We start from the raw sequence: 25,900 nt of genomic DNA, 5'->3' as shown, positions 1-25,900 counted from the left end.
GCCGATTATAATGACCCCATCCTTTCAAAACGCCCGACCACACCCGATCTTGCGGTGAGCGTCTGCCATCCGCTTCTCCCGGGCCCAATCAAACCATTCACTCGAACTTCGAGTCTGGAGCCTTGTTTCGCTGGTCGACGGCACCCGCCACAGCTGGCGCAGAGCTGCCCGGATAATATCCCCAATATAGACAAATAGCTTTTATCAATGCAACTTGATATGTGTATAAACTGGCTAATCATATCTTATTTCTAATAGTGTAGCTTTCTGTTGAACCTGACATGACCAAAGATTTGACATACTTTTGAATGCATCCAGCTTATCAATAGTATTGTCACTCCTTAGGAATGAATTTCCTCATAACCTCATCCACCCAATCCGCGGGAACCCCCAAATCCACAGATTCCCGAATAGCTCGATTCATCCTCGCAATATACTCAAACTTTGGCCTCGAAAGCTGAACACAATTCTCGTCGACATAAACCAAAACAGGCACCTTCCCCTTCCCCTCATCCAGCCCCGCCCTGAACCCCTCCGCGCCATCCAACCATTTCACAACATTTGCCCCGACAAACCACTTATTATAAGACCCATCTCCCTGCACTTTGGGCCTAATAGAAACAGGCACACCATCCCCAGCCCCCGCATCAACAGCAGACGTATCAACACCCTCGTAACCATCTAGAATCCTCTCATCGCCAATATCCATCTGGTAAAGAACACCGTAGACGGTATCCTCGGACCCGGAAATTGGGATCTTATGCGCGGTGTCAGAGTCTTGATTCGCGACGCGCAGACCAGGTGGTGGAAGGACATTTGCGTAGCCCGCTTCGCATATTAACCAGCGCCAGTGTGGGAGGGTTGCGATTGCTAGCGGGATGGAGGAGTGGGTTGGGTTTATGCGACAGCGGGTTTTCATTTGGGACGGCGAGAGATTGGAGCCGTAGGCGAAGTAGAGATATTTTGGGTATTCAAGTGGGTTTGGGGGTGGTGAGGGGATTGGGGCTTGGGTGTGTCTTTCTGCTGGTTGTAGTGTGATTGGGTTGGACATTGTGAAGTTGGTTTGGGTTGGTTATTGTTATTGTTATTGTTATGTGTATTTGCATATGGAAGGGAGGGGATGAGAAGAGGAATGAGTGAAGAGTAAAAGTGTGCATAAGCTTAGCTCCGATTGCGTTATTCCATCTACTTCTTACATATGAGGTCCAACCCATCTCTACCACTATACTTATTTTTTTTAAAATTATACAATATTGGTCCCCCTTTTTTTTTAGGTGTATACGTAGACAGTAAGAAAAGCACTTTTCGATGTATAGCCTTTGGTCGAATCTTTGCGTTATAATTTACCTGTAATGGCCCGCAGAAAGTACTTTCAAGCAGTCTATATGAAGTATATATTATTGGTAGAATTAGGAAAGCCCAAGCTGGTCTAAAATAACCTCATTCTGTGCGTCTTCGAAGTCTCACGGCTACCTTCTTCGTAGGTGGTAACGTTCCGTAGGGCACCCATCTTGTGTCCGGCCGGGACCTGTTCAGCTTGCTGAACATCGACCAGCTCACATTCAAACAATTCCAAGAGCAGTCCCAGCGTGCCAATGATTTCATTCTTGGCGAAATGGCGACCTGGACACATACGGTGACCTCCACCGTAAGGCATCCAACATTCAGTCAAGCCTTCAAGACTGAATTTGGCATCTTTGTCCTTTCGAGCAAGAAAGCGTTCTGGCCAGAATTCATCCAGAGATTTGGTAACGCTCTCAGGTCTTGTGGCTTCCCAGGCCTATCTGTTATAAGCCGTAACCGAAGAGAATATTGCCATTATTTTGTTTTTGCCAATAGTATAGCCAGGATCTAGCTTGAAGTGGGCATCTTCATTTGTGCGTATCGTGGTGGTTGTGACGCGAAGGCGCAATACTTCCGCGAAAGTGGATTGCAGCAAAGGTTTAGTGGAAAACTTGGGAATATCAAAATCACTAGTTTCGGGTTTTAGACAATCTTGGAGCTCGGTCTGCAGATTTGCTTGTAATTCCAAGTCCTTGAAGGATTCGAAAATATACCAGAAAACAGCGGGAACGGCATTTGCATTAGATCTAGGTCTTTCAGTTGAGAACTCTCCCCTGTTTGAAGTGAGAAATTACTTACCCAAAGAGAAGGGCAAGGTTCTCAGATACGATTGAGTCGTCATCCATGCCATACTTCCTCATATAATCTTCACGCGCTTTGATGTATTTGGATCCGAAGAATTCATCCCACTCCGGTCCCTCTTCCCCATACTGCCTATAATCCGATTCGCGATTTGCACGCCGATTCCATGCTTTGAGATTCGCCAGCAAACGAGCCCGAGTTTTGTATGCCGATGGCATCATCCAGCGAGGCAAGCCACGGGAATAGTTGGCGACCTGATGCTCGAATTCCCAAAAATCCTCCACGATGCCGGGATACATTTCCAGCAGTTGCGAACCCATCATGGCTTCAATAACTGAGGGAGTAATCTGACCCTGAAGCCATGTGTAAAGATCCGAGATCTCTACCCAACTGTTAGTTGGAATCTCGAGCTTCACTAGCCTGCTCTTGAGAACCGAAAGGTATCTCTCTGAAAATGCTAGGAGGTGCTTTCCTGACAAGTACTTGAGACTGGTTTTCACTTGGAAATCATGCATATGCTCCGGCTTTTCTCCTGGTGTTGAGGCGCTGGGATCATGAGCAGCATAGAAATGCAAATATTCCTTGGGGGTACAGAACCATTTCTCCATGACAAAAGCCATCAGAGGTCTGTTTGTCAAGGTTCTAGGAGACCGTAGTATGATTCTAATATGACTTGGGTTGACAACCATTGTGAATCCGAAAGGTCCAGCGCGGACTCCAATGGGTGAAAGATATCCCCAGCGTTTACTAAAGGATTTGTTAGATAACATCACAATTGCGTGTAACCAAGTGACTGACACCGTGTTGGCCAGGAAGCTGGCTATGTTCCACCCTAGGTCAAAGCCATGGTATAGTCCTGGGAGGTAGTATGGAAGGGTTGGTGCTGGCTTTCCGGGCCTCGGGCTACTTCGAGTCCAGATGAAGTTAAATAAAGAGAGCGTATATGTTGAAACAAGAAGCGTCAAGGCGAGGGCTGCGACTTGGAAAGACATAGAATTGAATATGGTATGGGGTGGACTGGTAAATAACAGACTTTCCTAGGAAATAAACAATACTATTAGCAAACTGAAACTAAATCCGGCGCAATTTAAGACATGCATGGATACCTAGTGTGTACTAGTTCAAAATGGGTAAGCTTATGGTGTACTATGCATCTACCCATGTTAATCCCGTCGGTGACCGTTCATAAGATAGATTATTTCCTTGATATTTATCCAACAAGGTAGCTTCAAATGCAAAATGACGATATTGGGGCTTATGGTCGCTGACGTATCAACAACGCATAATCTCTAGGGGGGACCACTGGCTTTGAAGACATCAACCTCCGCTTATAGGTTCTTTTTGGAGGGAATGATGGTTTGTCGGGACACTCCTACCATTGCCGAGTAGCTTTGGTACATGCAGACTATAGTGACACATTAGCATTAGGACTCAATAATAGGCGATAAGAGTTCGGCGAAAGTGAATTGCTTACAGCCTGGAATAAGAATCCAAAAGGAGTTGAGGAAGATGAAGTATCCCCAATAGTAGAAAGTTTCCGGGCGAGAATAAGACACTCCATGGTAGGATTCCTCCAGAATGCTCGTCCCATAATACAAGACATCGCCATAGAATTGGCCCATAGAGACAATGATCTGTGTTGGATGGCGGTGCGGAGACTCTGTAACGATCATCCATGCGATGAAATAGCACAGAGGTCCCCATGCAAACTGTGTAAGATTTTAGTATAACTAGTTATAGGTGAATATATGGCACACTTACGGCTGTAACCGACTCCATACAAAGTACGAATGGCTCCATAGTCATGTATCGGGAATCAGCCTTGGCATACTCCTTCCACATTTGACCAAGAAGATCTAGCCTACGTGGCATTGACTTGTGGTTATACACAAAGTACCCTTCTAGAATGAAGTGTATACATCCACCTAGGGGGTGTTAATCAGGCTTTATAGGCTGTGGATGTAATATTGAACTTACTGAAGATGAACCATCCCACCATAATCTTATCTGCTCGCGATATACTTGGTTTTGTCATCTTTAGAACAGACGAACTGAACCCGATAATACCAACGGTTGCAATAGCGAAACCCCCAAGAAGTGCAGAGGAGCTCATCGTATTGGCAGCATAACCAATGGCATTGAGACCAGGGGGATAAAACGGGTGATCCGGTATGGTTGCCATATTGTCCAGGGGAAGTGAATTTCCGGGAATCAATCTATAATAGTGGTGTCCACACAATTTGGCGTTTGCGAATGAGCCAGAAACGAAACTACATAGCTGATAGCAGCTTTTAAGGCCTGAGATTGAGACGGGCCGTGCCTGGATATGACCACGCCACTCGGGACGAGCTCCTGCTCCAGTTATTATTAAACGTAGCAAGGATGTTAGCCTACGCCAATCACTCCGTAGTACGGGACTTCCCCGCTTAGATATGAACGGGTATGCGTATATTAGTTTCGACTCCCCAAGCCAATCAAGAACATTTAGTTGGAGAATAACAAGGCATGGTTGGCCACAGACAAGGCTATGGACTGTGGACTAGATCTTCTACATTGGCGAGCAAAAATAGCCCCTATCACAGACCCCTTTCCTGGACATGCTCGGACATTTCAAACCCCCTAATCCCGATGTCCGAGAATAATACTCTGGTCAAATATTCTCACCTCAATTGATAAAAGCCATATGAAGTGTATGGATATATACACCAGTGCTGGTTTATATACCCTGAAATTACCATTGGCTGTTGAGTTGTAACGGGCCATGGATACAGAGACAAGTATCCATGGATATATAATCAAAGTACGCCCAAATGAGGGCTTGACTGTCCCATCTTTCTTTCCCTCCAATACCTCCAATATGCTCACCCTGCAGGACCATTTGTTGGCCTTGAACCTTCAGGACACCAAATTATCCATTTGGGGATTTCCATCCGAGATATTGTTCATTATCTTCGACTGTCTACCAGAAGTAGACCTGGTACCAGAAGTAGACCAGGTCTACTTCGCACTGACTTGCAAAAGTCTCTATGCTCATTTTCTCGCGTCTCTCAAAACCAAACCTCTATATCAGAGTCTTCCTAAGCACCTCATTCCAAGGCCATGCCGTACATTCCGTTACCGCAACCTCGACCTTGAGAAACAAGACCGAATGCAGCTACTCCGTCGGTTAGAAAACCCCCGCTGGAAATGTTGCATCGAGTGCTTGCACCTTCATCCACACTCAGCATGGGAAAAACCAAACGACTGCTCCGATCCCCGACTACCCTCTGGAAAGGCCTGTATGCCTTGGGCTGGCCTTGTTGATATTTGCCCCTGCACTCGCATCACCTTTAAAGACCGATTCGGCATTGCCGAGGATCTCAAATCCGCTGACAGTCCACGATACGATGGCTTTTTCTCGACGAGGGTAGGCGGTTGTCGCCAGTTGTGGCATCGGTGCGAAGTCACCAGTCACCGTGCCAACGTTGTAATTCAGACTATGCTTCAGACAAACGAAGAAGCGCCCTCTTTATGGGTAATAAATGCCTATACGTTCCATTTCCCCAAGGGAATGCACCAGAAGAAGATGGAATGTCCTACCTGTCTACTCGAGAACCCCAGGAAATGGCTCAAGCGATTCTTTAGAGATGCTGGAGTGGAATTTGTAGGGTGGGACAAAGGTCAAACTTCAACTTTTGATGTACAAGGGACAGAACTCTACCTCTTCCAGCTTCGAGTTCATAGGTATTTGGGGTGCCGGGGGTGGGTTGACGAAGACTGGGAATCCAACTGCAATGAACATGAACGAATACTTGATTTTGGGGGCAATACGGTCCTGTAGGTTGATGGGGTTGATGGATGGATTTGATAAAGTCATAAAGACCTTTATTGTGGTTGCTAGCTACAAAAACACTGAAATATATGGCTTAACGCAGGGGGGTTTAGTATACTTCGTATGTGGATGGTTTCCTATCAAGGTCTACTCATTACGCCAACTGCCACAGTATAAGAAAAAGAAAAATGAATTTGTGGCTACTTTTAAGTGCCTCCACATAACCAAAAGAAATATTTAAGAGCAGATTTGTTTAAGACTTAGTTCTTGATTTATTATGACATCTGGACGGCGGCAGATGCTCTATGACGTGGTCGCCCTGGCCGCATCCAAATCGGGAAGTTCTATATTCATCTATAGGATGTACCTAGTCTGGGCATACAACTTTCCCTCTCCAATAATAATTACCACAGTCAACATGACGCCCAACTCAAGACTTCGATTGGTCCTACGCAGAAAAGAAAAGAAGCACATCTCTCACCAACCCAAGACCTCAAAGCTTCACAACAGATAGATCCTAGCAAAGATATTAGACCTTGCATACGAGCAATTCCCCGCGCTAGAACAGATCTACTTTGCACTAACCTGCAAATATCTCTACACCCACTTTGTCTCATTTCTCAAGGTAAAAGACCTAGACCATGCGAAACATCTTATCTTATCCCGAGAGAAGAGCGTCTACCAATACTCCACAACGCCGAGCTCAAAGCACAACCTCGAAGCCAGCTCCTACGGCAACTCGAAAACAAACGCTGGAAATGCTGCGTGGAGGGTATGAAGTTACATCAACGCTCGGCATTTGAACTCTCCAGACAATCCAAGAAAGAGAGCCATTGCTACAAGTGTGGCCTACCCCATGGCCGTGACTGCATGTCCTATGCGGGGCTAGTCGACATCTGCACTTGTCTTAGCCTGACATTCAACGAGCGGCAACTGGTGGCGAATACAGTATCCTCTACCGAACAGAGTATATTCCCCAAAGATTTCAAGCACAATTCATCCGCAGGGGTATTCTCGCATAACTGTCAAGTCACCAGTCGTCTTAACGTACAAGTCGCAATCGAAACGGACCTTTTAATCGCTGAATCCATCGAGGGGAATCCCAAATCCAAGACTTTGTATGTGCGCAATATATCTACGATTTTGAATTCTCGAAGGGATTGCCCGGCGCGTTGAGTGGTATCTGTCCACACAAAGAGACCAAGAAGTGGCTCAGGCAATTCATTATAGAAACAGGATTGGATTACTCTGGGTGGGGGGGAGCGGCAAAGCCAGTGGTGACAGAGCCTCATCATTTAATGATCGTTACTGGGGGGCATTTGGGTTCTAGAAACTGGAATAAGCGAGGATGGAAGGACAATCGGAATGACCGCGGTTGAACCTGTTATATAGTGTACACACTTGATCTCTGACCATATTGTGAGACTGGTTCGTCTGAAGGAACTTACTGTTAGATCAATCTGTGTTTATGTGTTTGCTATTTACTTAGTAAAAAGACATGATATTGTTATATCGTATTTCTTTTTTTATCTGAGGCTGAGTACGGAGTTATAGTTCCAATTCTTGCAAGGCGATGATCAACCTTACACCTTTCGGTCATTAATGACCGATAGATATCCACTAGATATCCACTAGATATCCCCACAGGTGACTATCCGACTGAAATAACTCGATGGCCAATTGCGGGGGTTGTCTATTCGTGCATCCATATACCGGAAATCGAGTTCCGCCAGAATTTGATATATCAAGTCTCCCACAAGTCAAAGGATTCAATATCCAATTCGAAAAAAATACAAGAAAAATTCAAAATGGCACCCAACAAACTAGCAATCGCCAGCATTTCCCTGAGCCAATATCCAGGCCATATCCTCGACCACAAAATCCGCGCCGCAGCTCAAGCCGGCATCGCGGGAATCGAAATAGTCTACAACGATCTCCTCACCTACAGCCAAGCCCAACACATCCCCATCCACACGGGAGCCCAGAGAATCCACACTCTCTGTCAAGAAACAAACATCCAAGTCCTCTCTCTAGCCCCCTTCGAAAACTACGAAGGTTCAACAACCCCTCTAAAAGAAAGACTCACTCTCGCCGCGCACTGGCTTGAGATCGCCCGTCTGCTACACGCACCTTACCTGCAAGTCCCATCAATCTTCACGGCAGACTGCAGCCGCGATGAAAAAATAATCATCTCCGACCTCCAGCAACTATCCGACCTAGCCAGCTCCAGCAAGCCAGTAGTATCCATCGCCTACGAGCCCCTGTCATGGGGAACAAACTGCTCAACCTGGGAAAGCGCGCTGTCAACCGTGCAGCGGGTCGACCGTGCGAATTTCGGACTATGCCTGGATACCTTCCATGAAGGGACGCGGTTGTGGGGGGATAATGCTTCCCCGACGGGAGTGCAGATGGATGCGGAGACGAAGCTGCGGGATTCGCTGAGGAGGTTTGTGCGGGATTGTCCGCGGGAGAAGATTTTCTATGTGCAGCTTTCTGATGCGGAGCGGTTTGAGACGCCTTATTCGTTGGCGCATCCGTGGGCGTTGCCTGGTGAGGCGAAGGAGTTTACTTGGTCTAAGCATGCGAGACCTTTCCCTTTGGAGGTTGAGTTTGGGGCGTATTTGCCGGTTGTTGAGATTGCTAGGGCGTGGATTGTGGAGGTTGGGTTTGAGGGGTGGATTTCTATGGAGGTTTTTGATCGGAGGATGACGGATGGGAGGGTTAGTCCGGAGACCGCGGCTAGGCGGGCGGTTGAGTCGTGGAGGAAGGTTCAGGTTGAGATGGAGGGTAAGTCGAGGCTTTGAGTTGAGGGGTGGTGGGCTGTAGGTAGAACTAGGGTGGATGATGGGTATAGATTGTTATCAAATGAATCCAGTTCGATTCTCTGTGAGCTGGAGGTTTGACTATACAAGTCTAAACCTATGTACATATGTGAAACATGAAACTAAGCGCCACAAATGATCCGAGAGTCTTCCAAAAGGGTATAGTATATCTGTGTGAATATTCAAACAATGTGTAAATTCGTAATTGGGACGCCACGGGAGCGCATGCTATATCGTCTCTTGACTCCGATGCCGTTTGCATGGCGCAGTAGCTCGTATGTTTCCTCTCCGCCGCCGACCATGACCATGCTGATGAGATAATTTCGTGGAATGCCGCTGGCTGTCATTTGGGCTTCGTCGAGGTGTGGACGGATGAGAGTGGACTCGGCGCGGACGGCGGCGAGCGCAGAGCGAGACCCAGGTCGTTTTGTTGACTCTTTCCTCTGCTCGTGGAATCCGTGTGGTGGTACGTCATCGTAGGAAACGACGACAATTAACTTCAGCGCGGATCGCGTTGGTCGGTATGCGGGGATGCTGCGAAGCTTTTCCGAGAATGTGCAGCCGCCACGCTTGATAACAAGGACTTCGTGATTATGGGCAACCTCACGGGGAATACCCTCGTCGCAGAGCTCGCCGGCGAAGTATATACTTGACCACGACAGGCGGTCTGTCGATGGGTTGCCGAGCAAGGACATTGTAACTGCATCTTCAATATCCGGAAGCGGGCTGGCTCCAATGCCTGAAGAGATAGCAGCGGGGAGAGTCAACCTGAGTGGAGCAGGTTCGGTCGGTTCGTTGTGAAGTAATGACGACACCGAGTGCATCAGAGACGATAGCATGGCCCTTACTGTTGAGTCCGGGGAGTCAACAATTGCGGCATCGTTGACAGAAGAGGCGGGGCTGTGGCCTGCGAGACGGGGCTCTGGCGGGTGTGGGCCTTCTGGTTGAGTTTCTTCATCCCGTGGATGAGCCGAATCATTGCGTCGGCGAGAGGGCTCTGGGAGAACGTCAATGACGAGGTCAAGCATGGCATTGTCGCGAACACGGGTGAAGTTCGGATCATACGGATCGACAACATCAAAGGTGATTTGGCGAGAGAGATATACCTTCTCATCTTTGCCTAATGGCACATTGTTGATCACCTGCACCCGGTACCCGTCTTCCTCCTCCCCAGTCGTGGCCGTCGGGGGTTCCAACCGGACATCCTGAACCATACTCAGTCGGAGTCCTCCAATTGTTTTTACAAGTACCCCGTCTAGGACACGCTCCAACGCTCCAGGTCCCATGTTTACACCGCCTGGGAGTGATGGGAATGAGATGTCGAGGGTGGGCCGAACGGCCATAGGCGCACTGGTGGCGTTGAATGGGACAAGTTGAGGTGGCAGCGTCCACGGGTAGAATGTGTAATTGGTTGGTGATGAAAGGTCAGACACAAAGACACTTTGATGTCCAGGTGAGCCTTGCAAAATAGGACCTGCGGCCACTCCTCGATCAGGCATCAAATCCAACCGTGCCAAATTGGCAGCATGGAAGATGTCTGTTCGGGATGCCGTGGAGGACACGCCGAAGAATGGAGAGGGGATAATTTGGCATACTCCCCCGGCGATGTCCTGGCCTTGAGATGGGGTTTGCGGCGGGTGAGGTGTGTATGCCGACTTTCTCGGAATGATGAGAGGATGACCTTCGGTGTTAAACACCCAGGGAGCATCGATCTTGTTCAATGGATGCTCCTGGTCAAACAGCAGGTAGAGATATTTGGCTGTCTCTCCAATGAAGAAGCTTTCCATCCGGTCAATGAGCTCACCAGTCAGAACATTTCGAATGCCAGCCCAACCACACTTGGTCCAGCAACGCCGCTTGAGGTCGCTGAGAACCATCTCTCCAACATGCAGATACCAAGGATCTTGAGTTGCGCGATAGATGTAGTAGTTGGACTCGATGAACTCAGGTCGACCTCCATACCACGGCATACCGTTGTCGATGTCACCAGTAGCCACGTTCCATCGTTCAGGGATGCCCGAGTAGCGTGTCCAAATGGCGGTAGTCAGCAAATGAATTTGAATAGCTTCATCTAGCTTTCCATCCAGGGCAAGAACTCCCGGATAGAAAGCGCTCAGACTATCAATCCAAAACGCTCTCGTGGCACCGGTGATCACATCCCCTACAATAAGGTGAGGATGTTGATAACCTTCGCCTCGGAATAGGTGGCGATTGATCGCGGTGTGCGATTCTTCCCAAACTTGTCGAAAGGCCTCGGCGGTATGCTGGTAGTCCGTCAGAGGAGCATAGTACGAGTCCAATGCTGCCCAAGGGCTGTCGGAGTTGAAAGGCAGACGCTCGCCCTCGGACAGAAGAACATGAGCTTTCACGGCATACTCGTAGAAGCTGTCAATTCCGGCGCCGATCTACTGACAATTAGCCTACGCTTGTACATGTCAAAACAGATCGTGCTTACTCCCGCCCATGGTCCCACCCATTTCCCCGACTCGACATCAATGCCAAACCCAAGCAGTCCGATATCACTCCGGTGGTTCCAGACCGCCCAAAATGCCCTCTTACCCAAGTCCTCATACCGCCCATCACCGGTGAGTCGGCTCAAGACGGTCAGTTCAAGGACTAGACTGCCTGCGGCGGCGCTACAAGTCTCAGCAGGCTCAGATGCCGAGTTCTTGGATTTGTGCCTGCCCTCGGCATCTCGGGTGTTTAAATTTAAAGGCGCATTCTCGTAGAATGGGATCCCGTGGCGCAGGTTGACCCGAGGGTAGGGAAGGCCCGTCTCTGTATAGAATGCGGGGAGCAAACGGTGGGCCAGATCCACAGCAAGTCGAAGTAGTTGGCCATCATAAACAAAGCCATTAGACCATGGAATGCCGTGGTCAGTCTTTTCAAACATACTTTTATCCCATGCGCTGGCGAAGGCAGCTTCCCGTTCTGATGGCTCGTATCCGGTGATAGGTAGCTCGCCGACGGCGAAGAGATGGGCACTGAGTAGTCCGCCTGAAGCATGTTAGTTAGCAGTAGGAAAATGCTGGAAACCGGGCACATGCGACATATCGATAAGTCGATAAGCTATGAAGGAGAAGTAATCATACCGAGTCCTCGAATCACAGTTTCAAACAATTGTACCTTGCTATCAAGATCAAAACCCCTCGCCCGTTCACCCTGACCAGCAGGGCCGTCCGAACCATCACCATACAACCTAACAAAACCCTCGACACCATCCTGGAAATGCGCCAAGGCTTGCTCGCCACTGTCCGGGCTCGAGGACAGGATGGCTAGTGTCGACAAGCTGTCAATCAAGGTCAGGGAATAATTCCCCAGCACATCATTATTCTCCGGGTTCTTCTCGTCGCGAACGAGAGGGCCGCATGTTAGGGCGCGTAATTCGTCTTCGGGGAACGCGTATTGGAGGTAGTTCTCGAAGCCATGGAAGAACATACGCTCAGTTTCTTGTCTGCGGGAGGACAGGGGTGTATTAGTTAATTTGCATGGCTGTTGAAGAGTATTGGCCGTAGCATATAGTATACCTTAGTTCTTTGACTTGGCTATCTCGCATACCATGAACGACGGTGAGCCATAACAAGATGGCCCAAACCACCATGCAGGCGGAGCGGAGGTTAAACATCACCTCCGTCGCGTGCGCTTCGAGCAGATCTGAGCGCCGTAAAGGTCATGGATGGGGCGCCAGATTGCCTTTTAACATTTAAGGCCTCTCTGAAAAGAGACTGTTCAAGGTGATCACCCTGTTCAAGTGGAGTGGGTAGGGGATTCGGACAGATAAGCCTCCGGGGAATCTTTTTTCTTCCCGCTTATTGCATCATTCCATACTATACTATGTATACTTGGTTTGTACAACTTATAGGTTGAATATTTATCAAAGGAATTCAGAGATAGATGTTGAATTTATTGAATTTATATATTTTTAGTCTTTGTGTAGGTCTTTGAGCATTCTTCTATAGACTTCAAGCGCTACCCTACTATAAACCATGGATACGGATACCAGATATAGAATACCCAATGGTAATGTACGAAAAGTCTTAAAAGGGTTGACTTTGATTATATTACTGGAAAAACCAAGCTTGAATTATTTACTCAAGTCGAAGGGAAGAAACAATTACACCTATGAAGAGGTAGCCTTACCTTACACTCGGAATTGCAAAAAGATATCAAAATGAGTAGCACTCTCCCTCATCAACCCTACTTGCCCAGCGAATCAAAGGTTATACATATAAAAGTCGTTCTGCACATTCTAAACCACTCTAGCTATAGCTCTAATAAAGGGAACATATTAAGAATAAAGATACAAAAGGAGTATCCGAGAAAGCATCCGAAATACCTTTGAACTTTGAAAAGGCTGCCACAAGACCGGTTATGAACATTCTTCCATAGGGTACATGGATAAAGCTAAGATCTACGCAAGCGCCTCAACACCTGCTTAACACACAACCACTGCAAGGTCACACTCTAAGCTTATATGTCAGCAACAGCAGACGCATCAGAAACATTCGATGGCAGGGGAACTCTCAGGCCACTGTCCACTGGTGGCAGAGCGAACATGTATGTGTATGCTGATCCAAGGGAGAGATCATAACCACGGCCTTTTGGCTCCCAGCCTTCACGCCTAAGTGCCAAAAAATATCTGACTACGCTGTATAATTGTACGCATAGTATGAAGACCTGTAGGATGTGCACGGCATGCCCGACGGCGTCTGGGACGTGGTGAGCTTCGCTCTCGATGGACAGATCTACGCTGGAGGTTAGTAACGAATCTTCCAGATACCTTGCATAAGTTGCATAAGTTGCAGCATTTGATGTAAGACTCACGGATCAAACTAAGTACCAAAACAGCGGTACAACATCGCTCAGTGCGGGGCTGCCACTTTTCCGATTCTGGCTTGACATTGGGCTCGAGGTAGAGCATGCGGTAGGTGATGGTGGTACCGGTGATAGAATCCACCTTGGAATAGTAAGGGAGTCCGGGAGTATATTGTGAAACAGACATGTTGCAGGATTTGAAGAGTTCGGTTGAGATGGAAGAAGGGAAGAAAGGAAGAAAAGAAGAAAAGAAGAAAAGAAGAGGAAGATGTTAAGGAGTACCTGGAAAGTCGAATACTTCATTCCTTGAAAACATAATACACTCATGAAGCATTACGTCTTAATTACATGTACTCACCTTGGGTACATATACATTTGAAAGTCTCATAGTTTGAGAAAGTAGAAAAGACGTTAGAAGACTGGAAAGTGCCTGAAACTTGCAATATATAGTATCTTTCTTCCGAAGATTGAAATAGCATGAACATGGTTATCTTACTGGAGACCGCGACTGGAAACGAGACCATCCGGTAGGCATTGAGGCGAGTGGACCGTTTTTGCTGGCTCTGATGTAGTGTTCGGGGGTGAGGTGTGAAAAGGTAGTATTTTCGGTGGGCTCGCTGCAGAGAATATTGGGTTTGATATCATCTTGCATTGGGATGAGATCGTGAGGCTGAGCCATGATATTGGGTGCGACGGAATAGATAAAGGTCAATTGAGAGTGGAAGAGCAGATCTCGAACTAGCCGGATATTTAGATTGTCCAACTCCTAAAGTGTTCCAAGGTCAACCTAATACAAAAGCTGCATAAGACTGTTGTAGATAACCTGAAATATATCCAAGAGCAGAATTGCTTTGAAATTTAGTTCTTATTGTACAATTCATAGATCCGGATGCATAGCCGGACAAGTCACCTCTGGAAGCTGAAAGATGCTCTCTGACTTGATAGCACAAGCCGTGTCCAGATCGGGAACGGATGCACATGGCATTTTGAAAAAATGAATTTGACGCCCGCTGATCTTCATTAAAACATTAATACCTATCATATATGCTTATTTGCCCAGCTCTCCAAGTACCAGGTTCCGATCGGAGGAACAAGAAACGACTGTGACCATGTTAGAAACTGTGGGCTTGCTTGCAAACAGGGGATATACTCACTGATCGGTTCATCGTTGGGGGAGAAGCGCACGTCATTGACAGTGCCCTTATGACCGGGAAGTTTATACAGCAATTTACCGGTCTTGGCCTCCCAAACAACCACACTTCGATCGCCACTGCCTGCAGCAATCTTCTCGCCCTTCGGATCCCAGCTGGCACGGATGAGGTTCTTCTCCAGTCCGACAGGAGCGCCATCGTAGGTCTTCACTTGACGGTTGGTAGGGGCGAAGGGACGAATGTCCCATGTGCGAACAGTAGAGTCATGAGAGTTCGATAGCAAAGTCTGTGAGTCTGGCGAGATTTGTAGCGATGTGATGGTATCTGTGTGTCCGGCCATCGAGTAGACTATGGCCTTCTTCCGAATGTCCCAGGCGTGGATTGTATTATCAATACCTCCACTGTAGATCTCATTACCCGCTTCGGACAATGCCACCGCGGTAATGGGGAGTTCGGTCTGGAGGTAATCCAGAGCGTCCTTCTGGCGAGGATCCCAGATACCGATGGACCCATCATCACTACCACTGACTAGAAGCTCCTGTCCTCGTTTGCTGATGTCGAGACAGTTGATGATCTCCTCATGGCCTACGTGACGACGTACTCGTTCCCCGGTCTCGACATCCCAGCTTCCGAGGGTCATATCTGCGGATGCCGAGAACAGTGCCCGCGAATCGCGTGACCACTGAAGATCCAACACAGCTCCCCGGTGACCTGTCAATTGACCGTAGTTTTCGCATTGTCCGTATGTATTCCACAGTACTATTCAAGAATCTTGATCAGTAACATATTCGGCGGCCGCATTCCCGGATAAAGATGAGGCATACAGATGGAACGATCCATGGATCCAGATGCGATATGTTGCGCGGTAGGGTCGAATCGAACTGCGAAGACTTCACCAGAGTGGCCTAATAGGTTCCTTCTATTAGCGCGTGTATGGCGACAAATTGGCGACAATATCTTACCAGTCAGTTCCATGATAGGAGCATCCAACCCACTTGTGCGAGGAACCTGTAGACTCGAGTTAGCTGGTTATATTCCGTGAAAGACCCTTGAGCTCTGAGGATAAACTCGGCGCATACAGATTGAATGAGAGCTCCATTTTGGGAGGAGCCCTTCACAAGCTCGGTTCCTGCGTTTTCGGCGGCCTTGTTCCGCTTGACCACGAGCTGGTGCGAGGTGCCAAAGCCCTCTGGAGCAGGGCGCTTTTCACCAGACATTGTCACAGCAAGCACCTCGGTTTGAATTTGGAGAGGTAAAAGAACTGATTGGTGACCAATCGCGACTTAGGGCGAAAGTAGTGGAGAGCAAAAGTTCAGGGCGAGAAGCTGCGGGAAGAACGATAATCCCACCTGGGCTCGGCGGTGAGCGAGCTTTGTCCGGCGGACGAAAGCGACCATCGAAACTTGATCGTGTTGGGGTCATTTTTGCCTGGCAGAAAATAACCTGGTCATTTACCCCACTCACCAAGTACAATGAGGATCAATCAAAAGGCGGAGAAAAAGGCGGCGAATCAAAACAACCAATAAAATAAAAGACTAAAATGGTCAGTCTCGTCGACTGTAGGACGACTGTGTACAATCAGCAACTCCAACAATCACGGACTCCCCACAATCACCCTGATCAACAGTTGACAGTCACATTTACCTGTGTTTGTCTGGATTTTACTTATTTTTCCTCTTTTACCAACCACCAGAGCTACCAGAGCATAACCCCAAAGATGTCGTCCACGAAAACCTCAAGAATAGGAGAAGAGTAAGTTGAACTCCCAAGGTCGGATGTCTTATTCAGTGGACCTTCTACTAATCAATGACATTTGAACAGAGTATGGAAGTCAGTAAGCCCCAGTGCCCGAATACTGGGACCTCAGAAGCGATGACCAATTGACTTCGCTTTATCTCCGTCCTCGAACTCGAACTAATCGGCTTTCTTCACATGCGCAGAACAAGAGTCGATAAGGTCAACGCGGAGCTGGTCACATTAACCTACGGAACAATTGTCGCACAATTATGCCAAGACTACGATAGCAACTACCAGGATGTCAACAAACAGTTGGACAAGATGGGATACAATATCGGAATGCGACTCATCGAAGACTTCCTGGCCAAGTCAGGTGTCGGCCGATGCGCCAATTTCCGGGAGACAGCTGATATGATCGCGAAGGTGGGAGCCACTCCAGGACATGGAGAATGGAGATAATAAAGCTATGATGGCTGACAATCCGATTAGGTTGGCTTTAAGATCTTCCTTAACGTCACACCTACAGTCACAAACTGGACGAGTGATAACACCCAGTTCTCCCTTATCTTTGAAGACAACCCCTTGGCGGACTTTGTGGAGCTTCCCGATGATGGGCGGGCTCAGGACGAGCTATGGTTCTCCAATATTTTGTGTGGCGTCCTCCGGGGGTCCCTGGAGATGGTAAGTTACTAGCACCCCGGTCAATTGGAGTGGGTTCCCTTGTTTTTGGCCCGATCACTGACCCGGATTTTAGGTTCAAATGCAGATCGAGGCGCACTTTGTCAGTGATGTGCTGCGCGGAGATGATACCACGGAGATGCGGGTCTCCCTCGTACGATACATTGAGGATGAGATGCCACCGGAGGAAGAGTAATAACCTTGTGAGATGTGCATTTACACTACTTGAAGAATGGGCGTTCTGGGTTTCCTCGTTGGTCATTTTTATTTTTATTTTAGGGGGATGGGGTTCTTTTTGCCCTTACTCGTCATTATTGCTTCCGATAATCACTCTATTTGTACACCTGTCTTTTCGCGAATTAGGGTTTATGATATATCCTGCACTAAACCACGCGATTTACCACTGGCATAGGTTGATACATTATAAGAATTCATTTTAGAATCAAATCTAGAGAAAGAAAGAAAAAGGACCTGGGAATAAGGGCATGGTTAGGTTGCGATCAGTCCATCCAAATCTCATGATCTCCCTTTTTTTCCTTTTTATACGTGCAGATCCTCGGCGAATCTGCCGTTCAGGAGCTTGATCGGTATGGTCATGACCAAACATGTATTGTAGAGTAAACGTGCAGTTCGGTCTAGTAAATATAATATATATAATTTCCTGTGGGCACCTAAATAGCGGTCAAAGGGACATCCAAGTCCGTGTATTTGTCAAGTATTGTATGTCACAAACGAAACACGATACCGGTTCTGTACCACTATCTCCGCCACCCCTCAACTCTTTACAGATCGAATTTCCCTCCTTTCCATCTTTTCTCAACCTCTACCTAGGCAGGACTTTTCCACAGCAATTGATTCTTCTCTCAATTTGTTCAATTTCCTAGATCGCTCCATCTTCGGTATATTCAACCTTCGTGGTGGTCGAGAAATAGTGGCTTACCCTTACTTTTTAGACTCCCGCTGGGATCCATCGCAGGGCCCATCAGGTATCATATCACCCTGACTTTCCTTCCTGCTTCCCTTTCTTTTTTCTATATCTGTTCAAACCACCATATTCCCACATATATATCTTATTTCTTTTTCGATAATTCGCTCACGACTGTTTCTATTTTGTTGCAGGTCGCAAATTCAATGGTTATCAGATCGGTGCATTCCCAGAAATACGCTTGACAGCGCCATCCCCAGCCCCGACCTCCGGCCAAGTTGATCCGCTCCGAACAAGCGATTCTCCCGCAGAGCGCAGCGCCTGTCAATGTACGTCCCCCCCGGCTCTCTCTCACTGAATCCGTCCTCCTCTTCCCACTGTGAGATCCACATCTCTTACAGACTCCCCTTTTCTATTCTTAATCTGTTCTTTTTTTTTCCATTTCTTGTCCTTGGGTCTTCTTTTTCTTTTGTACACGGGCTTGGTGCTCTCCTGTCCGCGATTCTGCCCGATCGGGTGTCTGGCGCCGCCCCCCATACCAACCACCTCACTTGTGCGCTTTTTCCGCCTCCCTTGTACCTCCGTCATCGCCCACCCCCATATAGACTGCGCACTTGCTCCTGCACTTGGTCATTTGAAGCGTTTAATCCTCTGGCAAGCGCTCATCAATTTCTCCAGTCAGAGACACCGAACACACTTCGTCTGCGCCTCCGAGCCTCCATCCTCTCGTTTCTACCCCGTCGCGTGGTTTCTTCGGAAGAAGACGCCACCGGTGATCCTGAGCTCCCTTATATTTTGCGATAATATACCCGTTTCATCTTTCGCACACGCGTTGCTCAGCTTGCGAATATTCGATATTTCTTCGATAGCGCTGACCGCTTTGCCTCCGCATCAATTCCCACGCGTCGCTTCTATCACCCCGCGTTAGGCTTGATAGCCTGAAACGGAGGTCGCGCGTCGGAAGCTTCTTACATCCGATTTGAAAATCTCACGATACAACAGGCAAGGGTGGCTGCAGTCCCACCGTTCGCCACCATGAACCAAATGAATGTCGGGATGAACCCCGGGGCTGGGGGCCCTGTAGGTGGGGTTCCTATGATCAACAACGGATCCACGGCTTCTCGTAACGACGGCACTATGAACAACCCCGAAATCATGATCAACAACCTCAACACCTATATCTATGATTACTTTTTGAAGCGTGGGTACCATGACTGCGCCCGCGCTCTCTTGCAAGATGAAAACATCAAACTAAACACCGACAACAATCCCAAGACAAGTCCCGGAAATCGGCGTGATGGCGATGTCAATGGCATGGACCCTGATGCCATGATGACCGATGGGAAGGATGGTGACAAGATTAAGATCCCAGATGATCTCCCTCGCCCAAATATTCCCAACGAGAGCCCCTCCTCATTCCTCCTTGATTGGTTCAGCCTTTTCTGGGAGTTCTTCTGGGCTCAACGCAAGAAGGGAAATAGCACTGACATTAGGCAATACCTACAGCACAACCAGGTGTGTGAACGATCGTCTTCATTGAGGGTTTGGAAGATGGACTAATCCTGATTATTCTTCTAGAACTTCATGCGTCTGCGAGAACAGCAACACAATCAATTTATGAGGCAACAGCCCATGATGCCCGGCCAAATGAACCAGCTCCGGAGACAGAATGGCATGGTACCTCCTAACCTGCAGAAAACAGTGCTGCAGAACAACACCACTGGACTGTATGCTCTATCTGAATATCTTCTTCCCCATGCGGAGTGTTAAGTTGGGGGTGGACGTGCTGATGAGATCCTTTCTAGCTCGCAACAACAACAACAGATGGCGCAGTACCAGAAGACCCAGCAGTTGCAAATGATGCAGCAAATGCAACGGGATCCGGACATGGAGATGGGAGGACATCGACCACAGTCACCAGCCTCTGCCGACAACGCCCCCTCACCGTCGAAACGCCCACGTCTTGAAGGCGCCGTCAACGGACAGCAACTGGCACCGAATGGCCGTGGACAAGTACAAGGAATGCCTGGACAGCCCAACCCGCAGGCTATAATGATGCAGAATGGAATGCAGAGGGGAATGACCCCGGCGCAATTCCAGCAGTTCCAGGGACAAGCTGCGCAACAGAAATCTATGCAGGTATATGCTCAAAACTTGGCCCTTCATCACTCTCGCTCAGCATCGAATTCCCAGGGTATCCCGAATGGTGGCATGATGAACCCCGGTGTTATGGCGAATCAGGCGGATCTGGTGCCGATGCCGGATGGCCAGGGAATGTATCCCATGGCCGCTGGCCCTGAGTACTACGGTGCAAACGGTCAACTCGCCCAGGTCCGACCCGGTGGTTTACAGACACCTGGCAGTCAGCATGGTAACCATGCTCTTCAAGATTATCAGATGCAGCTTATGCTGCTTGAACAGCAGAATAAGCGGCGTTTGATGATGGCTCGTCAAGAGCAAGATAGCATGGCCCGCGCTGACGGCCAGCCCCAGATGCCCGGACAGGGAGGTTTGCCGCCAGGCACTTCCCCGGGCAGCAGGGCGGGCGCGTCTCCCAATCCTAGCGACCAAATGAAACGAGGCACACCTAAGATGCCTCCGACTGGACTTCCCGGGTCGCCAAGCGCTGGCGACATGTCTCAGCGTGGATCCCCCGGATCCATGAACCTCAACGGTGGTCCTATGCCCCCAGAGATGGCAGCTCAGTTCTTCCCTGGACCGAATATGCGACCTCCTAGTTCTAACCCTGCCTTCACTGGAGCCCAAATGGGTCAGCCGATTCCGGCCAATGCCGGCCAGCGTATGCCTAGTGGACAATGGCAGCCAGGACAACCGCAGATGCCTCCGCAGCATTCGCCTGCGAACCAGCCCCAGGCTGGAACCCCGCAGGAACGAAGCGCGATGCCTCCGCCCTCGGCGCCACCCGTCACGGGTCCTAACGCTGGTCGTGGCCAGCCGGCGTCACCGCAGACGGCTGGGAACGCGCCACCGACGCCCCAGCAGGCTACTAAGGCTCCACCCAAGGGCAAGAAGGAAGCTAAGGACACCCGCAAGGTTTGTATACTCTCAAATGATGTAATCTTTGTATCCGCTAACTTGAATTCAAGCGACCCAACAAGAAGCAAGCTGCTGCTGCTGCTGCCAGTGCGGCCGCAGGCGCGACTCCATCCACGGAAGCCGCAGAGCCACCGACCCCATCGACCCCCGTCACCCCCCAGCATCCTAACTCTTTCAATGCTAAGAATGGAGCGAATGGAGCGAATGGGCCAGCTCAACCGGCACAGCCTACCTCGGCACCTGCTCCTCAGACTATGGTGCAGCAGCCCCCTGACCAACAGCAATCCTTCACTGACCTCAGCATTCCTGATGTATGTTCTTCCACCATCTCGCCTGCCACAATTGTGCATTTACTGACTCTTATCAAAGGCTTCTGCATTCAACCTTGACTTCAGCGCACTGGAAAATCCAGACATTCTGGAGAACTTCGACTTTGACACATTCCTCAACACGGATGCCGACGCCACTGGATTTGGGTTCGACCCCAGCATATCCTATTCGGCCGATGGTGTTGAGACAGGTGCTGGTGATGGCCTGTGAACGTGTAAAAGTCTTGACGGTCCTTCAGGTGCTTCACCTCCGATATACCCTTGTTTGTACATTTGATCATTGCTCTAGTGCGTTTTCGCGGATACTCGATATATTCTGTTTTCTTGTCTCCCAATTATCTGGATATGTGTGTTCTGCGCATGTGCTGTTGTGAGATTGGCGTTGTTGTATCTTGTTCATCGCATCCTCTCCTGTGCCTCCCCTTGCTCGTCCTATGAAGCCAGCATCCACCGACTGATACCAGGGACTGCTTGGATTGACCGGGGCTCTTCTGTATTCGAGATTAGTGCACTGTGACCTACGAGTTTTCTTGGCTTCTCTTCCTTTCTTTCTATTATTACTACTATTACTTGTGGATGTGGTTACTTAATTCCTTGCTTTGCCTTGTCTGTACGGGCAACGTTGATACCTCTCAGTATGAAGTCCAATTCCCTACGGCTGATCCAGTGCACTTTCTTCCTTTCATTTCCCACGATTTCCTTTATATTTTTTTTGTCACCTCTTCTCTCTTTTGATTCATCTCGAACAATCTTCCAACAAATGCCGGCCGTTTTTTCTTTTCTTTTTGCCTTTGATTACCAGCATCACTGGTAGTGGGCTCTTCCATCTCTCTGCTTTTATCACCCAGGCTATATATCCTGTGGTTTTCTTCTCTTCTCCTTTTCTTCTCTCTCCACCTTGCCTGTACTCTCGGACCAGACCCAGATACCCCTTCACCCCGTTCCAGCCCGTGTCATCCCTGAAACCGGGCACAGGAGGGACCCGAAGGGAAATGGGACTGGTACAAAAAGGAACCAACTTAAAAGAACCAGGAATTCCTCGACTCTACTTGTTGTCGCTGTTGGTGTTGGTGTGTTGATGGGATGTGACCGGATTGATATTGGATTTGGATATTCCCCTGCTAGCAGATTCTAGGAGTTTCGATGTCGTTATGGTTATGCGTTTCATGTTATTTTTTTTGGTCTCAAAATATGGATCCGAATTCATATCTGGATAGTTTTTTTCCGTCCAATTCCCTCCAGTCTCCAGTATTAGGAGTTGTACGTAGACACACAGCCTGCATGATAGAGATAGTACAAGCAAGTCAATTTAGTAGCCTGATCTTAATGCAGATCTGAAGTTCTTTGTGGACTGTCTACTCAGTAAGTCTCCAAGTCTTACACGTATGTCATCTTGATACTGTGTCCCTACATTGGGAATCGGAAGTCCATAATGTTACTTTTCCTAATTGGGAAGGGGCCTCACATATAAAGTCCCCCCATTTCCTCTCTTCTCCTTCTCTTTCTCTTCCCTCTTCATACTTCCTCTCTCCCATCCTCTCCCCCATCTCCTCTCCCCTCCATCTTTCCTCTCCCCTCCATCTTTCCTCTCCCCTCCATCTTTCCTCTCCCCTCCATCTTTCCTCTCCCCTCCATCTTTCCTCTCCCCTCCATCTTTCCTCTCCCCTCCATCTTTCCTCTCCCCTCCATCTTTCCTCTCCCCTCCATCTTTCCTCTCCCCTCCATCTTTCCTCTCCCCTCCATCTTTCCTCTCCCCTCCATCTTTCCTCTCCCCCTCCATCTTTCCTCTCCCCTCCATCTTTCCTCTCCCCTCCATCTTTCCTCTCCCCTCCATCTTTCCTCTCCCCTCCATCTTTCCTCTCCCCTCCATCTTTCCTCTCCCCTCCATCTTTCCTCTCCCCTCCATCTTTCCTCTCCCCTCCATCTTTCCTCTCCCCTCCATCTTTCCTCTCCCCTCCATCTTTCCTCTCCCCTCTCCCCTCCATCGTCTACCATCTCTCCTTCATCCATCCTGTGAAGCACACTCTCTGTTTCTTCCCCTTTGCATTTATTCCATTCTTCTCTGCTAGCTATACCTGTTTTCTCTTTTCCTGTCAGTCTTCCCCGCTGTTTTTCCTGATCATGTTGTACTATGCTGATGCTTGCATGATCTGCCGTCTTATACGGACACATGACCTGTGTGGGACAACAGTATATTTGCAGTGCATCTGGGATATTTACGGTACGTTCTTTCTGCACATGAGACGAAATCTAGCTGACATTTTTGGTTGATTAGGTACCATCGTCTCAGTCTTTCGACCGTTGGTTTGGAGCAGGTTTCGAGACAACCCTTCGAGGCCACAGTTCGCTGTGGGATTCCTATTCTGAAGGCTGCCACTGATCACACGTTCCAAGGCTGATGCTTGAATGCTCCAACAGGGTGATGAGTCTTCTTATGTCACCCAAAGGATCATTGATAAGGCCCCGTGTACTCACGAGACAACGCATGGCTGACATTTGTCCTTTCACAGGTACACCAGTCAACCAATACTCTGACCTCCGGCTAGAAACAGCTTTCGACACAGTCTTTCAACGGAAATGTGAGCTTGCCCCGTGAAGAGGATTCTGAGGGCATTCTTTGACGTCTGACTGCGCGCAAGCGTATCACGTCTCTGGAAGCCCGGGCTCTGAGACCCATTGCGGTATCGTCCCGGGGGAGCTGAGTGATGGGCTATCTGAGACCCCGTGTGGCCTCGACCCAGAGGAGTGGGGTTGCCCCGTGAAGAGGAATCTGAGGGCATTCTTGACGTCTGATTGCGCGCAAGCGTATCACGTCTTTGGGGAGGTGAAGGATGGGCTATCTGAGACCCGGCGTGGCCTCGTCCCAGAGGGGGAGGACTCCGATGGCAGACAGGGGGAGGATACGGTACATAGGACAGTCACCCACCGAGGGTATGGGCTTACATCCTACGCGATGGGAGGTGGAGGATAACTTATGGGTCCCGAGGAATACATTTCCGAGGGCTTACATGCATGGATTCTCTGAATCCTTGGGTGGCCACAGACGCCATCAAACTCCAAATTTTTGGGACTTTTTCACCAGAGACAGCACTCTGGTTGTCCGAAGAAAACTCTGAGGGCATTTCCAACAGCTTGATTCATTGCACTTCGAATCTCGCTGTTGAGACGGATACTTACACTCTGCAAGTTTGACCTCGGTCTACTTGTTTGTCTTGTCTCTGCTACCACTTGAACCTTTCGCCAGGGACAGCGCCCTGACATTAGATAGTATCTGAATCAATCATTCTTTTCATTTGATTTCCTTTTGTAACAATATGTATCCTTGTAGAGGGTTTGATCCTGAACTGGTCTAAGATATCCCCGTATATCCAAACTAAGTAATACTTGAATACGAGTCCAATATTTGAACAAAACTTTAATAAAACTTGCCGTCAACGTTATAATCTGGCGGTAAAGATATGTATACCTTGAATATACAATTGCCAGATCCACAACTACAGAAAACGAGTTCGAATATCCTGGAGTTTACTAATATCAGAGAGATACTTCGAGCATGGTTAGTATAAGTGTCTTGCAATGCTACTCAAGGGGTCATTTTGCTCTTGTAGTGACCTGGGAAGCAGTCGTAACACGCTATTTAGAAGATTTCTGGATACAATGTCCCTTTGGAAGTCTGTTAATTACTGATGTTGGCACAAAATGTAGAATATAAGGCCATGAAAACAGTGTACAGTGTGATGTAGCCAACTACATATCACGAGAGATCCTTTCCATTAGTCCAATAGACTGGGATATCTCAATCCGATTATTTACTACTGTCTTTTATACCACGAAATCCACCGAGCATCTAAACCAACAGTGTGCAGCCTCGAATCATCCACGAAAGGCAAGCTACCAATCCATATCATCTATCGAAAGTTACCGAGGGTCGGGCATTCCCCTGAGAAATCGAATTTGACCAGGCTGGTTTCATTCTTGGAGCTCAGGATATGCTTGATGCAATGCAATGCTATATTGCTATGTCTCCAAAGACCCCAGGGTCAGTGTGGTCGACTATGTTGAACTCGAGTGGAGTGGAAGCAGGGCGATTCCATGCGGTACCGATGATGTGGCATTGCATGCATGGAGTAGCACTTCACATAGTGAAAGAGTGATAAAGATCATTCGCAATATCATGCAGTAGAACACGCATTGATTGAAGTTCGCATAGAACAGTATACCTATCGACTCCACGCGTAGAAGGTATTGATTGAAGTTCGGACAAAGATGTAGCATTGTCGACTTCACAGATACATGGATTGCATTTCATCTAGAACGGTATTTCTGTTAAATTTAGTTAGTATAAGGCGTATCAATTGCTTAGAACGGAGTCATACATTTACCTATGAGCTTCATGTAGTAAAAAGTGTTGATGAACGTTCGCATAACAC

General features: G+C 48.4%; 14 protein-coding genes across 14 annotated transcripts; 6 read left to right on the top strand and 8 right to left on the bottom strand.

Moving 5' to 3' along the window:
- Positions 1-334: 334 nt before the first annotated feature.
- N7537_003530 (gamma-glutamylcyclotransferase family protein) lies at positions 335-1,051 on the bottom strand (the record flags this gene model as incomplete). The annotated part of the gene is made up of 1 exon (XM_056894588.1): positions 335-1,051. One exon carries the CDS (start codon positions 1,049-1,051, stop codon positions 335-337), a length of 717 nt encoding a protein of 238 aa, XP_056754336.1.
- Positions 1,052-1,429: 378 nt separating this feature from the next.
- On the bottom strand, positions 1,430-2,753 carry N7537_003529 (uncharacterized protein; the record flags this gene model as incomplete). Its single annotated transcript, XM_056894587.1, has 3 exons — positions 1,430-1,780; positions 1,802-2,117; positions 2,143-2,753. The coding sequence occupies 3 exons, from the start codon at positions 2,751-2,753 to the stop codon at positions 1,430-1,432; spliced, it is 1,278 nt and encodes a 425-aa protein (XP_056754335.1).
- A 720-nt stretch (positions 2,754-3,473) lies between these two features.
- On the bottom strand, positions 3,474-4,327 carry N7537_003528 (EXPERA domain-containing protein; the record flags this gene model as incomplete). Its single annotated transcript, XM_056894586.1, has 4 exons — positions 3,474-3,550; positions 3,620-3,854; positions 3,907-4,070; positions 4,123-4,327. The coding sequence occupies 4 exons, from the start codon at positions 4,325-4,327 to the stop codon at positions 3,474-3,476; spliced, it is 681 nt and encodes a 226-aa protein (XP_056754334.1).
- A 675-nt stretch (positions 4,328-5,002) lies between these two features.
- Positions 5,003-5,965, top strand: N7537_003527 (uncharacterized protein; the record flags this gene model as incomplete). Its single annotated transcript, XM_056894585.1, has 1 exon — positions 5,003-5,965. One exon carries the CDS (start codon positions 5,003-5,005, stop codon positions 5,963-5,965), a length of 963 nt encoding a protein of 320 aa, XP_056754333.1.
- A 1,799-nt stretch (positions 5,966-7,764) lies between these two features.
- N7537_003526 (uncharacterized protein) lies at positions 7,765-8,760 on the top strand (the record flags this gene model as incomplete). Its single annotated transcript, XM_056894584.1, has 1 exon — positions 7,765-8,760. The coding sequence occupies one exon, from the start codon at positions 7,765-7,767 to the stop codon at positions 8,758-8,760; it is 996 nt and encodes a 331-aa protein (XP_056754332.1).
- Positions 8,761-8,960: 200 nt separating this feature from the next.
- Positions 8,961-12,379, bottom strand: N7537_003525 (glycoside hydrolase family 47 protein; the record flags this gene model as incomplete). Its single annotated transcript, XM_056894583.1, has 4 exons — positions 8,961-11,183; positions 11,234-11,775; positions 11,871-12,232; positions 12,306-12,379. 4 exons carry the CDS (start codon positions 12,377-12,379, stop codon positions 8,961-8,963), a joined length of 3,201 nt encoding a protein of 1,066 aa, XP_056754331.1.
- An 869-nt stretch (positions 12,380-13,248) lies between these two features.
- Positions 13,249-13,780, bottom strand: N7537_003524 (uncharacterized protein; the record flags this gene model as incomplete). Its single annotated transcript, XM_056894582.1, has 2 exons — positions 13,249-13,523; positions 13,603-13,780. 2 exons carry the CDS (start codon positions 13,778-13,780, stop codon positions 13,249-13,251), a joined length of 453 nt encoding a protein of 150 aa, XP_056754330.1.
- A 300-nt stretch (positions 13,781-14,080) lies between these two features.
- Positions 14,081-14,272, bottom strand: N7537_003523 (uncharacterized protein; the record flags this gene model as incomplete). The annotated part of the gene is made up of 1 exon (XM_056894581.1): positions 14,081-14,272. The coding sequence occupies one exon, from the start codon at positions 14,270-14,272 to the stop codon at positions 14,081-14,083; it is 192 nt and encodes a 63-aa protein (XP_056754329.1).
- Positions 14,273-14,454: 182 nt separating this feature from the next.
- On the bottom strand, positions 14,455-16,166 carry N7537_003522 (WD40 repeat domain-containing protein; the record flags this gene model as incomplete). Its single annotated transcript, XM_056894580.1, has 6 exons — positions 14,455-14,694; positions 14,748-15,503; positions 15,569-15,649; positions 15,707-15,752; positions 15,824-16,005; positions 16,028-16,166. The coding sequence occupies 6 exons, from the start codon at positions 16,164-16,166 to the stop codon at positions 14,642-14,644; spliced, it is 1,257 nt and encodes a 418-aa protein (XP_056754328.1). The 3' UTR covers positions 14,455-14,641.
- Positions 16,167-16,676: 510 nt separating this feature from the next.
- Positions 16,677-17,355, top strand: N7537_003521 (TRAPP complex core subunit BET3; the record flags this gene model as incomplete). The annotated part of the gene is made up of 3 exons (XM_056894579.1): positions 16,677-16,904; positions 16,971-17,162; positions 17,236-17,355. 3 exons carry the CDS (start codon positions 16,677-16,679, stop codon positions 17,353-17,355), a joined length of 540 nt encoding a protein of 179 aa, XP_056754327.1.
- A 36-nt stretch (positions 17,356-17,391) lies between these two features.
- On the top strand, positions 17,392-18,867 carry N7537_003520 (uncharacterized protein; the record flags this gene model as incomplete). The annotated part of the gene is made up of 5 exons (XM_056894578.1): positions 17,392-17,412; positions 17,839-18,058; positions 18,113-18,145; positions 18,279-18,463; positions 18,763-18,867. 4 exons carry the CDS (start codon positions 17,392-17,394, stop codon positions 18,440-18,442), a joined length of 438 nt encoding a protein of 145 aa, XP_056754326.1. The 3' UTR covers positions 18,443-18,463; positions 18,763-18,867.
- Positions 18,868-19,119: 252 nt separating this feature from the next.
- On the top strand, positions 19,120-21,681 carry somA (putative cAMP-dependent protein kinase pathway protein (Som1); the record flags this gene model as incomplete). The annotated part of the gene is made up of 6 exons (XM_056894577.1): positions 19,120-19,599; positions 19,663-19,811; positions 19,890-20,223; positions 20,278-21,138; positions 21,192-21,452; positions 21,511-21,681. 6 exons carry the CDS (start codon positions 19,120-19,122, stop codon positions 21,679-21,681), a joined length of 2,256 nt encoding a protein of 751 aa, XP_056754325.1.
- Positions 21,682-22,985: 1,304 nt separating this feature from the next.
- On the bottom strand, positions 22,986-23,231 carry N7537_003518 (uncharacterized protein; the record flags this gene model as incomplete). Its single annotated transcript, XM_056894576.1, has 1 exon — positions 22,986-23,231. One exon carries the CDS (start codon positions 23,229-23,231, stop codon positions 22,986-22,988), a length of 246 nt encoding a protein of 81 aa, XP_056754324.1.
- A 724-nt stretch (positions 23,232-23,955) lies between these two features.
- N7537_003517 (uncharacterized protein) lies at positions 23,956-24,441 on the top strand (the record flags this gene model as incomplete). The annotated part of the gene is made up of 2 exons (XM_056894575.1): positions 23,956-24,049; positions 24,110-24,441. The coding sequence occupies 2 exons, from the start codon at positions 23,956-23,958 to the stop codon at positions 24,439-24,441; spliced, it is 426 nt and encodes a 141-aa protein (XP_056754323.1).
- Positions 24,442-25,900: the final 1,459 nt, after the last annotated feature.

This window comes from Penicillium hordei (assembly GCF_028827395.1).
Source record: "Penicillium hordei strain IBT 12815 chromosome Unknown utg000002l_segment0_segment0, whole genome shotgun sequence".
Classification (NCBI taxonomy): domain Eukaryota; kingdom Fungi; phylum Ascomycota; class Eurotiomycetes; order Eurotiales; family Aspergillaceae; genus Penicillium; species Penicillium hordei.
This window is presented reverse-complemented; position numbering and strand designations above follow the sequence as displayed.